The 13,574-nt window shown below is 52.7% G+C and overlaps 1 protein-coding gene across 1 annotated transcript in view; it reads right to left on the reverse strand.

The window, feature by feature from the left end:
• The window catches only part of KLHL26 (kelch like family member 26), a 7,198-nt gene extending 2,558 nt beyond the window's left edge, over window positions 1–4,640 (reverse strand). The window contains exons 1-2 of the mRNA XM_018083504.1: window positions 4,268–4,640; window positions 2,440–2,622 (exon numbers count right to left, since the gene is read on the reverse strand). Of these exons, the coding sequence (XP_017938993.1) occupies window positions 2,440–2,621 (182 nt within the window). The 5' untranslated portion in view covers window position 2,622; window positions 4,268–4,640. The remainder of the gene's footprint in view (window positions 1–2,439; window positions 2,623–4,267) is intronic.
• Between the last annotated feature and the right edge of the window lie 8,934 nt (window positions 4,641–13,574).

Here is a 13,574-nt window from a genome sequence, read left to right on the forward strand (position 1 = left end):
TGGGGGTGTAGCTGCACATCGAGGGGGGGGTTTTAGCCATTTCCATCCCGTTTCAGCAGGTTCTGTTAGGTATGGGGGGGCTTAGGGGCAAAGGTTTGCACCCTGGAGTATCCAACAAGCGGGTTCTGGGGAAGGCAGAGTCAGGGCAGGAGGAGCTGGGCCATGGGGTGACCCCGGTCCCTGCTGCTGCACACACACCCCAGCAAGGCCACGTCCTACAAAAGACCTTAAAACTGCACATTTTGGACCGGTTTTTCCACCTTTTCCCCTGGAAAGGTAAATCCGTGGTGTCATCAGAGCCGCCTCGGGAGCTGCACCGGCTCCAAGGTGCAAGTCAGGCAGAAAAAATGCTGAACAGACCCTGCATCAACACAGGAATAAAGGAATATCTCGGGAACGCTGTCAAAAGACAGGAGTTCCAAGTCTCCCGTCCAAACCAGGCTGGAAAACCTGTCCAGCACAAACCCGAGAAATCCTAAATGACCTCAATGAGGAAATATCTGCACACGAAATCAGCTTCTCTGTAACCGACTGACCGGGAATCCTGTTCCCAATTATTTGCCTGTGCAGCAGGATGAGAGCATTCCCTTCAAATCCCTCCGTCTCCCACGGCCCAGCCCCGATCCCCCGCCCCGGAGGACACCCGGACACACGTGCGTGAGCTGAACGTGCACGAGGAGAGGAGAGAGTTGTTGTTGCCACACTGAAGAACAAAACCATCCACTAGAATGCAATACCCTTCAGAAGTGTTACAATTCTAAAATGCTGATTATATAAATGGCTCGGTTTCACTCCGCCTTCCCTCCCCCTTCCTGCAGGAAAACGGGAGTGTTTTTCAAAGGCTGGATTATTCTGCCCGTCGTTCCCCAGGACAACCTCCCTCAGCACCGCAGAAGTTACAACAAGAAACCTGCTCAGCAGTTGTAGTTTAGAGTGAAAACACCTTGGCAGCGGCCCTGCACCCAGCAGGGAGGAATAAAACAGTGCCAGTGGCATCTGGGGGGGGGAGAGCAGCTCCAGGATTAATTGTGGGCCTCGTTTGGGGAGAGAGAGAAGCTCGGGAGGATTATGTTCCCAAAGGGAGACAGAAGGGAACTGCCCAGAAAATGGGTGTGAACACAAGACAGACACACAGAGCAGAGGAGATGGACAAAGGGATACCAGAGAGATGCCAAGGGACAGGGAAGTCCCTTGCTCTTGTTTACCTGCTCAGCAAACCAGTCTGGAAGGTTCCTACAGGTCAAGGGGTTGGAAGGGCTGCAAACCCCATTGGACAGCCCTTGTCCACCCCTCCTGCTGCCTGGAACAACACCCAGCTCGAGCCCTCTGGGGTTCTGAGCCTTGCCCACCCCCAGTGCCTCCAGCAAGTCCCTCACTTCACCCTGCTCCTGGTGCTGCCCAAAAGGATCCCCAATTCCAAGTCATTCTGAGTCACAGAGACATTACAAAAGAGCCTGACAGAGAGAGGCATGTGAGGAGGGGCTGAGGGAGCTGGGGGGGCTCAGACTGGAGAAAAAGAGGATCAGGGGGGACCTTCTGGCTCTGCAACCCCCTGACAGGAGGGGGGAGCTGGGGGGGTTTGGGCTCTGCTCCCAGGGAACAAGGGACAGGACAAAGGGAAACGGCCTCGAGCTGTGCCAGGGGAGGGTCAGGCTGAACATAAGGAGGGATTTCTCCATGGAAAAGGTGCTCAGGCATTGGAAGGGGCTGCCCAGGGAGGTGGTGGAGTCCCCATCCCTGGAGGTGTTCAAGGAACCCCTGGAAGTGGCACTCAGTGCTCCAGGCTGGGGGACAAGGTGGGGGTCGGGCACAGGGGGAACTCTGTGATCTTGGAGGTCCTCAGTGATTCCATGATTCTGTGACAGAGGTAAGATGGATAAATACGTATTTTCACTTAGGAGTGAATTCCCTGCTCTGCAGTTGGCTCACTCTGCATGAATTTGGCTGCAAAAACTCATCTCAGGGCTTCAGTTTTCAACCCACACGAGCTGGGACGACGCTCCCGGATCTCCTGGGGAGGTCACACCCACTCCCTGGTGCTCCCAGAGCCCCAAGCACTGCAGACACATCAGTGGTGGTCAAAGAGAACAGGAGTGTGTTTACAGTGGGCATCTCACTCCATGGGCTGAGTCATTTTGGAGCCCTCACTTCCCAGTCAGCTCAAGTAGCTCCAGGACAAAACACCTCTGACACCTGCCCAGGTGGGTTCAAGACCTGGCCTTGAACTTGTGCCTTGGCCCAGCAGCTGTAGTTGAGCAAACCTCATCTGTGTGCAGAGGGACTGATCCTGAACCTCTACCTGCCTGCAGGGAATCCCTGGGGCAAACCAAACCTGGTTCTGTGGGGCGGGATTTTTGGGAAGGTCGGGGTGGGGGAGGATGGGGAAACAGCAAACCAACGGGAAAGGTGCAAATGCCTGCTTCCCTATCAGATTCTCACCTGAAATAGTCACTGCAGGCAGCCAAGACAACTTTATGAACCTGAAACACTTCATTATTTATAGTGAGGATGACATCAAGCAGCTGAGCCTGAGCTCGGAGCGAGGCCAGTCCCTGCAGCAGAGTGGTGCTGTGGCCAGGAGCAGAGAACGTGCATTTCAGGGTGCTGTTCTTGTCAGCCATGCTAAAAACAGAACAAGAGAGACAGGCTGGTGTGAAATGAAAACAGTATGTGGCATTACCTACCCAGTGTGCTGGGGGAGGCACCGCAGCGGGAGCCGGTCGGGACGCGAATGCCCAGCCCGGCAGCCACATGTGGGACAGTGGGACAGCAGCACCCCACACTGTGCCCCCTTCTCCCAGCACTAAAGGGACTTCCAGATATTTGAGGGATGCTTTGGCACTGCTGACACCCCGCCCCTGCGGCACACACGGGCTCCAGGGGCCACCCAGCCATCCCCTGGGGCCGGAACCACCACGGGGACGTCGGTGTCCCCACGCTGAGCCCGCCCTGACCTCGCCTTCACCCACGACACTGAGTCACAGTTGCTTGTTCTTCTCACCACCTTCCCCTCCTGCAGCTGCTGGAGCTGCTGCCACGGCCAAGGCCGGCCCTGCCAGCCCGGTTTGATCCTTCCCTTCTGCCTGAGCCTCAGGAGAAGAGCAAAAGCAAACTATTGCACAGCCCCTGGCTGCTGTAAATAACATCAACCGCTCGAGCTGCACTGTCAACAGTCCCCTCCCAGCGTAAATATTTCCTTGCTTTCCCCAACGCCTCTCGCACGTGTTCCCCAGCACACGGAGCGTCACCCCGGGCTCCGCTTGGCCTCAGATGCACTTGTCGGCGGGAACGCCGCGTTCGGAGGCAGCAGGAGCCCTGCACAAGTGGAAGAGGCCGTTGGATGCTCCGTGCTCCTCTGGAAACAACTCCAGAAAACAGCTGCAGGTTCCCCGAGCCCACCAAACTGACGCCGGCAGAGGTGGGGGAATCCTAAACTCATCCACAAATTTAATCCAGCTACGAAGGGCTTCTCAGGGTCTTCCCTCCCAGGAAGAAAATACACCCAGGGGCCAATGTTCAGGATGGGGTTTATGTTTTCAGAAGCATCCTGCTGTTTGGTGCCTGCCTTCCAAGGGGTATTTTATGGAAACGGGACATAAAAAAATCCCAGGGAGATTATCCCGAGTCTGGAAAGCTGCATGAGTTGCTCCCAAAGCCACGGTGGGAGAGCACGCTCAGGGCTGCACTTAAAGGGTATTATTGTTATTATTATTATTTAGGTGGAATAAATGAAGCAAAGAAGTGAGTAGGATGCAGCGTGCTGGGGCTGTGGAATTCCAGGGTCTGCTCCAACCCTCCCTCAGAGCTCGACTGCGTAATCCCAGTTTTGCTCCAACCCCCCCCCCTCAGATCTTGGCTATATAATCCCAGGGTCTGCTCCAGCCCTCCCTCAGAGTTTGGATGTGCAATCCCAAGGTCTGCTCCAACCCTCCCTCAGAGTTTGGATGTGCAATCCCGGGGTCTGCTCCAACCCTCAGAGCTCCCGACCAAAACAGCAACAGCCACTGCACAATGGCCCAAACAAACCCGGCGGGGTCAGGGAGGAGTCAGGGAGATGGGATAACAAAAAAGGGGGATGTAAACAATCCTCAAACAATGAGGAACAATGGACAGGGCTCGCTCCTTGCCTAACTTATCTGGACTGCAATTTCCTGGAAGCTTTAAGGAGAGGCGAGCGAGGGGAAATCTGGGATGTTCATCAGAGCCAGGAGGGCAGCACTCTGTGCCTGCAGCAGCTCTGGAGCTCACTGGGATGCAGAGAGCAAACCTTGGCAGGCTGGTTCCAACTCCTCAGGCTTGGGAATGTGCCTTAGAATCCATCTGAGTTCCTGCTGGGATGGCTGATAATGGTCAGCTGCGCCTCTGGTAGCACAGGTCCAAAATCCCTCCCCTAAAATCAAAGTGTGCTAAAGAGTCCTGGATCAGAGCGTGGAGTATTCCTTGCTGGAATAAAAAGGATTAGCAAAAAAAGCAGTTGTTGACAAGACCTTTATCCATACTCTGTGAGCCAAGAATTGTCTGTCCACTCGGGCTCTTCCATGGAGGAAGAGGGAAGAGCTTGGAGGGAGCGGATCCGCATCGTGTCAAACTCCTCTCACTCTCCTGCCTGGAACTTTGATCCGCTGCAGGTGAAAGGAGGAAACATCCACCACCAGCAAGGAAATGATGCTCCCTCTGGACACAGAGCACCAGACACGGAGCAAACCCACTCTGCTCCAGGTTGGACAGGTGAGATCCACCCAGACAGATCCGGGGATTCACCCGGGAACAGCAGCTCCCGAGTTCACTGGAACTTCATCAGACTCCACCTCCTGCAAAAGTCCTCTCCTGGGAATTCCCTTCAGTCCTTGTTTTTATGCTGGCTCCAGATATTCCTTTTCTCAGCCTTAGGGTTTCATCCCTCCAGGAATGCTGTCACTGGATCCACAGCCCTCCCAGCACGGGTACAAACCACAAGCTTTACCTGCACAAATATTCCCCTTTATCCTCTTCCTCAATTAACTTTTACAGGCATTGTGAACGACCAGAGTGCAAGTTTGAAGTGAAGGAGGGGTGGGTTGGTACATCTGCGTGGAATAAACGTGTTTGCATGTGAGATTCATTTCAACAGGTAACTGTGAACAGCTACTCCAGGAAAAACTCCCTGTACGAGTTCCTTTGTCTATTTACAGATATAGAATAAAAGGATCCGATGATTACACAACACTCTGAAGGGGGGGAAAAAAGGAAACCAAAAGAGAAGCATTGATAATGCTCGGTTTTCTTCAGCCTGGATTAAAAAAAAAAGAAAACAAAAGGGATTTTAAGATGAACAACATAAACTGGAAACAAAACAAAAACCACACGAAGCACGAGAGAAACAGAATGAGGGATTTACAGAAAACAGAGAGGGAGGAGGAGAGGTGAGAGAACAGCAAGGAGCAGTGTTTGCACTGCGGGGAGAAAAAAGGGATTTGTGATAAGAGCAGGCTCGGCTGGACACGGGCAGGGCAGGGAAGGAGCCTTGTGGATCCACAGCCTTGGCTCCCACTGCTGCACGGAGGGAGAAGGGGAGCAGCAGCTGGATGTCAAGAGAGTGGAAAAAAAAACCCAACAAAAACCAAAAGGAAGCCCTGAACGTGCCTCTGTGAGGCTGCCCCTGTCCCAGCCCGGGTCTCACCAGGCCCCTGGACTTGTTGCTTCACAGTTTGTTAGAGCAGGGACAGCCCTGCAGACAAAACTTGGGAAGAGTTGCATCTCCTCCTCCCCTCGGAGATAAAAGCCTTTCAGCGAGAAAGTGTTTATTCCACTTCCCTTTCCCAGGGAGGCAGGGCTGGAGAGCCTCTGGAATTTTCCTTGTCCTCGAGTGGAGGTCCTTCCCCTGCCACAGGGGTTTTTCTGTGGCCAGAACATCCTTCAGCAGGGCCTCAGCACAGCCAGCTCGGAGCGGGGTCAAGCGTGTGGCTGCTCCCAAATTCATCCGCTGGAAAAATGTAAACCACCAGAAAAAATAAAATAAAACAAAATAAAATAAAAATCACACCCACATCAAGGTCCCAGGGGCCTCCCGGAGATCCCAACGTGTTTACATGACTGGGGCCTCTGACACAAGTATGTTGGTATAAAGGTGGCTCTGCAGGAACAGAAATCCCACTTTCCACGTGGAAAGAGCTGCAGCAGTGAAAGGGATCTTTATGTCCATGTAACTGCAGCCATGGCACACAAGGCAGCTGGAATTCAACAGGTATATTGATTCCCAAGGTGATGCCTTTTGGGCAGCAGCCTCAGAGGCTCTGATAACACCCCTGGTACCCCAGTTCCACACAGGGACTGCCAGGGAACGAGTAATGGGATTGAGGATTTGCCTCCAAGCCGCTGCTCTGAAGCCAGATTGCTTTCAATCCTCTCCGGTCACTGCAGGACAGAGCTCAGCACGGGGTGCTGTGGGGAAAAGCAACCCAGAACCCCAACCCCAGCACTGGAGATGTTCCAGCAAGGGTTAAGGGAGTGGTTGCAGCCAGACAGCAGGCAGGGAAGGCAAACAAGCCCTGAAATCCTCCTGCTGCTGCACCCAGGGCAGGAGCTCGCCCCGCGCTCGCCCTCGCCCCGAGCACGCTGACCACAGGCAGCTCTCTGGGCAAGGGCTGCTCCACTTCTGACCAGGAAGGCATCTGGGCACCCAAGAGGCCTCTGGAGCTCAGGGGCTGGGAGATTTGAAGGGCCACACTTCAGGAACCAGCCCAGGCCCACGTGGGACCCGAGATGCGCTCGCAGCTAATGAATCATTTTTTTTACCAAATCTGCGCCGATGATTAAAAACATCAAAGCTGGAATTAAAGGCTTTAACCAGGCATGAGTTCATATTTCAGCAGCGTTTGCAACCACTGCACAAAAAGTGGAGAGAATTAGAGCAGGACAGATTGTAACATTTCAGCGATTGAATTAAGGAGGGGGGAAAAAAAAAACCTCTTCGGCTGCTCGACTCTCTGGTCGTGTCCTTCCTCTTCTTGTGGTTCTCCTTGGAAGGAGGGGCAGTTTGGTGCTCTCCAGTCCCAGTTCAACATCCCCATGTCTTTCCCCCCTTTTTGGGGGCAGGTGGTGCTCGGTAATTTTTCATCCAGGCCAAACTGGAGGGGGGTTGGCAGCATTCCTGAGCAGGGCAAACTTCCAAGAGCCCGAACTCTTCCCATAAACACGAGCTCCAGAGGTGGGACCCCAACGGGGGACAACACAGGAAGGAGGAAAACCAGCAGAATATCTGTGTGTGTGTGTGTGTTCACATCCAGCAGGGTATGGAATGGCACAGCTGAACAAAAAGCTTTAGGATTATTGCAAAATAGCCACCGAGGCACCTGCAAGGAATTTTTTTTTGGTGGTGAGAGAAGCAGAACCACCACAAAGCTGGAGAGCAACTTTATTTAGAATGTGAAGTATGAATATTAAGGACCCTCTCTAAGAACCTTTGACAGGCAGCATTATAGATATTTTAATAATGCAAATCATTTAATGCCTTTAGTTTCATGCCTAAGTAAAAAAAAAAAAAACACATTTAGATTCTGATTTTTAAACTACAATTAAGACACTTAAAATCAAAACAAAAGTCAAACTCCCTCAGATAAGTCACTGGTAGCCATGGTGACTGTAATATTTCAGAGCCTGAGGCTTTATATCACATGCCCAAAGGATGAAAATGAGTTTTCAGCACTTCACACTAACAAATGTGACGTTAGGGCAGAGAGGCTGAACCCTTCACTGCAGATTTGAGACTCTTAGTGGGACTTTTGGACACTCCCATGGCCTTTGCACCCCCCCCACCCCTGAAAAGAGGCATCCAGAGGTTTCCTGGAAGTTTGGGGGCAAGGAAGACGAGGTGCTGCCAGGCCCTGAGGCACAAAAATACCTGCCCTCTTAACCTACTTCTGCTCCCAGCAGCAAGACTGTCACCAGCACCCATCAGCCACAGCACTTCCCAGCACTTCCCTGTCCAAATTAGCAACCACAGTAAGCACTTAATGATCAGCAACTAATTAAATATTAACACACCCCACGAAGGGGGATGTTTCCCAGAGAAACAGAATCATCCTCGGGAAAGATGCACGAGAAGAAAAAGGCATTTAATCGATTTCTTTGTTCCCTTTTCCACCTCCTTCCCTTAATTTCTCCCGTTTCTCTCCTCTGCCTCCACTCATTTTCCACTCCTGACACCACCTCTTTCATCCAAGCAATAAATACAAGTAGAAAAGCCTGAGACTAATATTGCTGTTTAAAAGTGGCAATTTGGAGCGCTCAAATAAAGGGATTATAAATGGGCCTGAGCTTCAGAAGGAGCAACACTCTGTGTGGAAATAATGGTCTTCTGGAAAATGCCTCGAGTCGAATAATAATAATAAAAAGTTTGAAAAGTCTCCAGTCTCCGAATTTTAAGGGAACTTCACGTTTTGCGAGGGGGGAACGAGTAACGTTCGCTATTTAAAAAGGGAAAAATGGCAAAGCCCAACAGACTGAGCTTTTTGTAGTTTGCATTTCAGGGCCTGAAAACAGCACTTCGAGATGTCAGGAGGTACCTGGTTCTTTTGAAAGTGCTTTCTGACTCTGACTCCCTCACCTGCACCCGACTTCTCCCAGGCTGGACCCAAGGAAACCCTGCAAGCCAAAGGTAAAGGCAGCGAGTTGCAGCAAGAGGCTTTTCAATTTATTTATTTTTCAAATGTTATTCTTTTTTTTAACACCCTTAGAAGCCCCAGACATTTGCAAATCTAGGTTTTTCCTTTCCTTTCAGAGCTGGACTCGCACAGGGCCCAGCAGACACACACACACACATGAATATATTCTGCTCCCAGGCATCAATCAGTAGGTTGTTTGCAAGCCAAAGGAGGTGGGATTTTTGGGTTTTGCACTAATAAAACTGGATGGCTGTCAAAAAGCTGGCTGGCCTGGTAAAACAGAGCTGTTGGAGCAACAAAAAAAAAAAAAAAAAAGCTGAGGGTGAAAGATGTGAACACATTAAACTCCGTGCCACCTCCCGGAGCTTCAACGTGAGGGACTGGGCAGGACGTGCTGTACCCAGGACAGATTGTGTAGGAGGGGGGCAAAAAACAGCATTAAAAAAAATAGAATAAGACTTCTAAACTGCTTCTGTGGCAGAGTCTGTGGTCATCTTTATGCTGGGGAAAAGCAGTTTGGGGCGGGTCGTTCGCCACCCAAAAAGAACTCTCAGGTGAGGGCACCGGCAGCACCAGGGGCTTGGAGGGGTACAAAATATCACACTCAACAGGGTTTGCCACTTCTCTTCTCTCCACCCATCTCCAGAGCTACCACAGAGGACCTTGTCCTGCACAGGGATTCTCCTCAGTCCTGCCCTAAACCTCCTGTGAGCTCCGAATGAGCGTGGAGCAGGTGCCGGTGACACCCCAGTCACTGCCAACCCCCTGCCCTGCCACACCCTCAACCTGCCCTCCTCACAGCGAGGGAGGATGGCAGGATACTCCCCACCCCCCAAACTTGACCGTGATTATACTCCTGTCAGCCCCAAAGCCCAACTCCTGTGAGCCAGGAACGAACCCAGCAAATACCAAAACCACCCGAAGCACATGGATGCCTCTGGCAGGCACGGGCAGGGTCACAGCAGAGTGACAGCAGAGTCAGCTGCTGCTCCCCAGCTCAGCCAGGCACCCAGGGACCCCCCAGAAGGATGGAGGGGTTTTCACCACCTAAATGTGCCTGTTTGTCCTTATCCACCTCTCAGCAGAGGCTCCTTCCGCACTCGATACTCCCCTGGCAGCGCTGCCTTCCACAGCTCCACGTTTCCCCACCTGACAGTCAAACCCTGCCAGGCCCCAGCTCAACGAAAAGCCAAATGTGCCTCAAAAGCGACCCAAAGACCAGAGTGACCTTTTGGTGACCCAAAGACCCGAGTCACCCTTTGGTGACCCAGCGCCGGGGCTGTGGGAGCAGCCCGAGGGCTCGGCGGGCGCTCCCTGCGCCATCCCCGCGCCTCTCCCGGCACCGCAAAGGCCGGGAGGCACCTAGTGGTGTTGGGAAGCACAGCAGAGCCACCAAGGCCACCCCAAAAGTGTCACCCGGGCCACACGCGGGCACCGCTGGCCTCCTGGATACCGCCCTGCTCTTCCCTCCACCCCTCCAGCACGGCTCCACCTTTGGGAGCAAAGCAAAGCCGATCGTGGGCACGTCCATCCAAAAATCCATCGGGGCCTGTCTTGGCTTCTGTGTCACCTTCCCACTGGGGATGGCCTGTCTGAGCTCTGCCAGCAGCTCCAGCAGGGCACAAAGTTCCCCACACCGAGAAAACCACCCCCCCCCCTCCGACCTTCTCCCGCACAACCGCCCCAGGCCCTTCGCTCCACACCTTTGGAAGAGCTCGGGAAAACCTCAGGCTCGGACTAGGAGGTCCTGGGAGCAGCGTCTGCCTCTGCCTGTCTCTGTGGCACCCAACTGCACGGGCTGGGCAGTGTTGCAATAAAACAGGAGTAGTTACTCGCAGAGTAGGTGCTCCGGCGAGCAGCGATGCGCGGACACCTCCCCTCTCCCTGCACCTCCACCCTCCGGATTATTGCCCGGGAGCAGCCTGGGAAGTCGGGGCAAGAGCAACACAAAGTGATGAAACGGCAGAGGACAGCAGCAAACCCACCACCCCTTCCATGCCAAGGAAGGAAATGGTGTTTTCCAGCAGCTGGGAGCCGAGCGCCCCGGCCCTTGGCATGGCAACACCAGTTCCAGCTCAGGAATCCTCCCAGGATCAAATCTGTCCACAGCCCGTTCCTCTGAATCCTCTGCACTCACCTTCTGACAGGTTTACACCCATCCTGACATCATTATGTTCCCCAGATCCCGGGGCAGCTCCTTTCTGCACAGGCTTTGTGCTTTGTGCCACCCTCCCCTGAGCAGAGTCACCCCAAGGCCACCAGAAGAGCAGCAACAGCTTTAATTAAATGTCCCCCCATTTCTCTGCAACTTCAGCATTTACCTTCCAAAACTGGGAAAGCCACTTTAACCACCACCCCTTACAAAGCTACACAACACTTGGGGGTAGGGCAGGAATCTTTTAAAGCATCACCTGAGTTCACTTCTGCTCTAAAATAAAACCTCCAGCTCAGGACTCTCCCAGCGTTGCAAAAGCAAAAGCAGCAAGTTATTTTTGCAGCGATTCAATCAGAGCGTAAACATTTACACCACGTCTACCAGATCTAAGGACTAAATCTGTTTGAGACCTGCCATGTGGCAGAGTATGGATCATGGAAACCCCACAGAGCTCAACTCCAGTTCCAGAAGGGGGAAAAAAATACCGAGTCTGATTGAAGGCTGAAGCTTGTAGGAGATGACAGGAACACGAGAGCAAGGCAGACTCCCAGCCCTTACACTCCCCCCCATGTGGTTTTACTCCATCCTCCTGCACATTTCTCTCCTTCCCACTGCTTTCTCAGAAGGAAGCAGGTTTGGGAAGTTCAGGTCCACGTTCCCTTGATGTGAACCCAGACATGTGGACATGATAAGGAAGACATGCAGGTCTCCCTTGTCCATTCATCCTGGGTTTGACGGCAAATACAATTTTTTGGGAGGTTTGTGAAAAGTGTTTATACAACCTGGCTGCCTTCCTTCCTTCCTTGAAGGGATTATTCCCAATTATCTCTTCATCAGTTTGTCTGGACACCTCAATTAATTCCCACATAAAGGCCTGCACATCCAGCATCCGGGATGGTGTTTTTCCAAGATTTTTTGCCACCCTGCTTTGCACAACCCCACCTCACCAACATTGCAGCAACGTTCCTTGTTGTCTCAGGCACAGCAGCTTCTCCTGCCGAGGGTCCCGAGGGGTTCCACCGTTTCCTCTCCCCGATCCCAATCCCAAATCACATCCCCAGGAGCAGCACAGCACCACAGAGTGAATTCTGCAAGCTTGGAACTCTCCCTCCACGTGATAAAGAGGGCTGGGAGTAAAATATGCAACCCATTTGTAACTCATGAAATTCTACCCAAGGAGGAAGAAAGGAAAAAAAAAAAACCAAAACCCAAGTTTATTTCAAAATAGAAGATTGGGGCCATTTGTTTTTCAGTGCCCAGGAATGGCCTTATCTGATGCCATCAGAGAGCTTTTTGTCCCCAACTTGCACGGTCTGTTCCTTATTGAATGAAGGAGCAGGATCCCAGCAGAGAAGTTAATTTTCCTGCTCTGGGGCAGCCACGTGCTCCCTCCCGGGTAACCCGCAGCAGCCACGCGGTGGGAATTCCAAAGATGGAAATTCTGCCCCATGCTGTTGGAATTACAGTGCACCACCGAAATGGCATGTGTGCAACAGCAGGAGAGGGCTCTGTCCTCTTGCCTTAGAGAGTAAATACTCAGTAAGTGTCAAAAAGTCACAAGTGGAAGCACCTAACAAGGAATCACTGCCGACAGGGAATGCCTTTGAAATCCTCCTGGTGCTCTCTAGAGACAGTGCAGCACATCCAACAGCCCCCATCAGGTTTCTCCCTGTACTCCCCAATAAATCCATCTCTAAATCAGGAGGCTACCAACCAACAAGAAGCAGGATCCAAATTTCAACGGGCTTTACTTTTAAAATTAACAAAGAAAATAAACACGCGGCGATAGAGAACACGAGGGAGCTCCAGCTCGGGGAATAAAAACTGCTGCAGCTCCAGCCTGGGTGATTTATCACAGCCCTGAAACAAATTACTTCCATTTCTCAGCGCTGCACACCCGGCACTGAGAACTCCCGAGCGCTACCAACACCTGGGTGAGAGAAGTGCTGGAGTTCCTGCCTTAGAGGGAGGAAAAGGAGGTGCAGAGGGATAAAATGAGATGCCACAGGTGACACAGCCTGGAGCTTCAGGGGCCACAGGTGGTCATTAGGGGGAAAAAATTGGGATGTATCTCTAAGGTGAGAATTCTGAGAGAGCTGAACAATGACTGTGAGAGCTTCCCCTCCACATGGGTGGTTATTTCAGGAGCCAACGGTGAGGGAAGCTGAGGAGAAACGATGCTCTGAAGTGAAGTGACAGACTGACAGTGACAGAGTAACATCCCTGAGATGGACAGCACCACTCCCTGAACAGTGTCCACAGGGACTTGGGATGGCCAGAGATGGGAAAACCCCGGGGACAGAAACTCCTCGGTGAGCAGGTACCACCTACAACACCCTCTGCATCACCCCAGCAGGTACCACAGGGTGACAGGTACCACAGGGTGACAGGTACCACATCACCCCGACAGGTACCACAGGGTGACAGGTACCACATCACCCCGACAGGTACCATGGGGTGATAGGTATCACGTCACCCTCACAGGTGTCACATCACCCCGACAGGTACCACCTGCTCTGTGTCACCTTCAAAGGCTGAGTGACCCCATGAGGACCAAACCCGGGGACCAGGAGTGGGGGCATCTGCAGGCTGGGGAGGGGACACCGGAGGGGATGGGGAGGGGGGCCCCAAAACGGGCCTGAAACCCCAAAAACTCGGTGTGTCTGCAACTCGCACACCTGGTGCCTCTACAAACCCGCAGAGCTGGTGGCTCCGCAGAACCGGGGGGGGTCTGTCCCAGGGTGGGATTCAGAGGGTGAGATTCACCGGGTGGGATT

This window comes from Manacus vitellinus, unplaced genomic scaffold (genome assembly GCF_001715985.3).
Source record: "Manacus vitellinus isolate BGI_N305 unplaced genomic scaffold, ASM171598v3 scaffold_64_pilon, whole genome shotgun sequence".
In the NCBI taxonomy this organism is placed as follows: domain Eukaryota; kingdom Metazoa; phylum Chordata; class Aves; order Passeriformes; family Pipridae; genus Manacus; species Manacus vitellinus.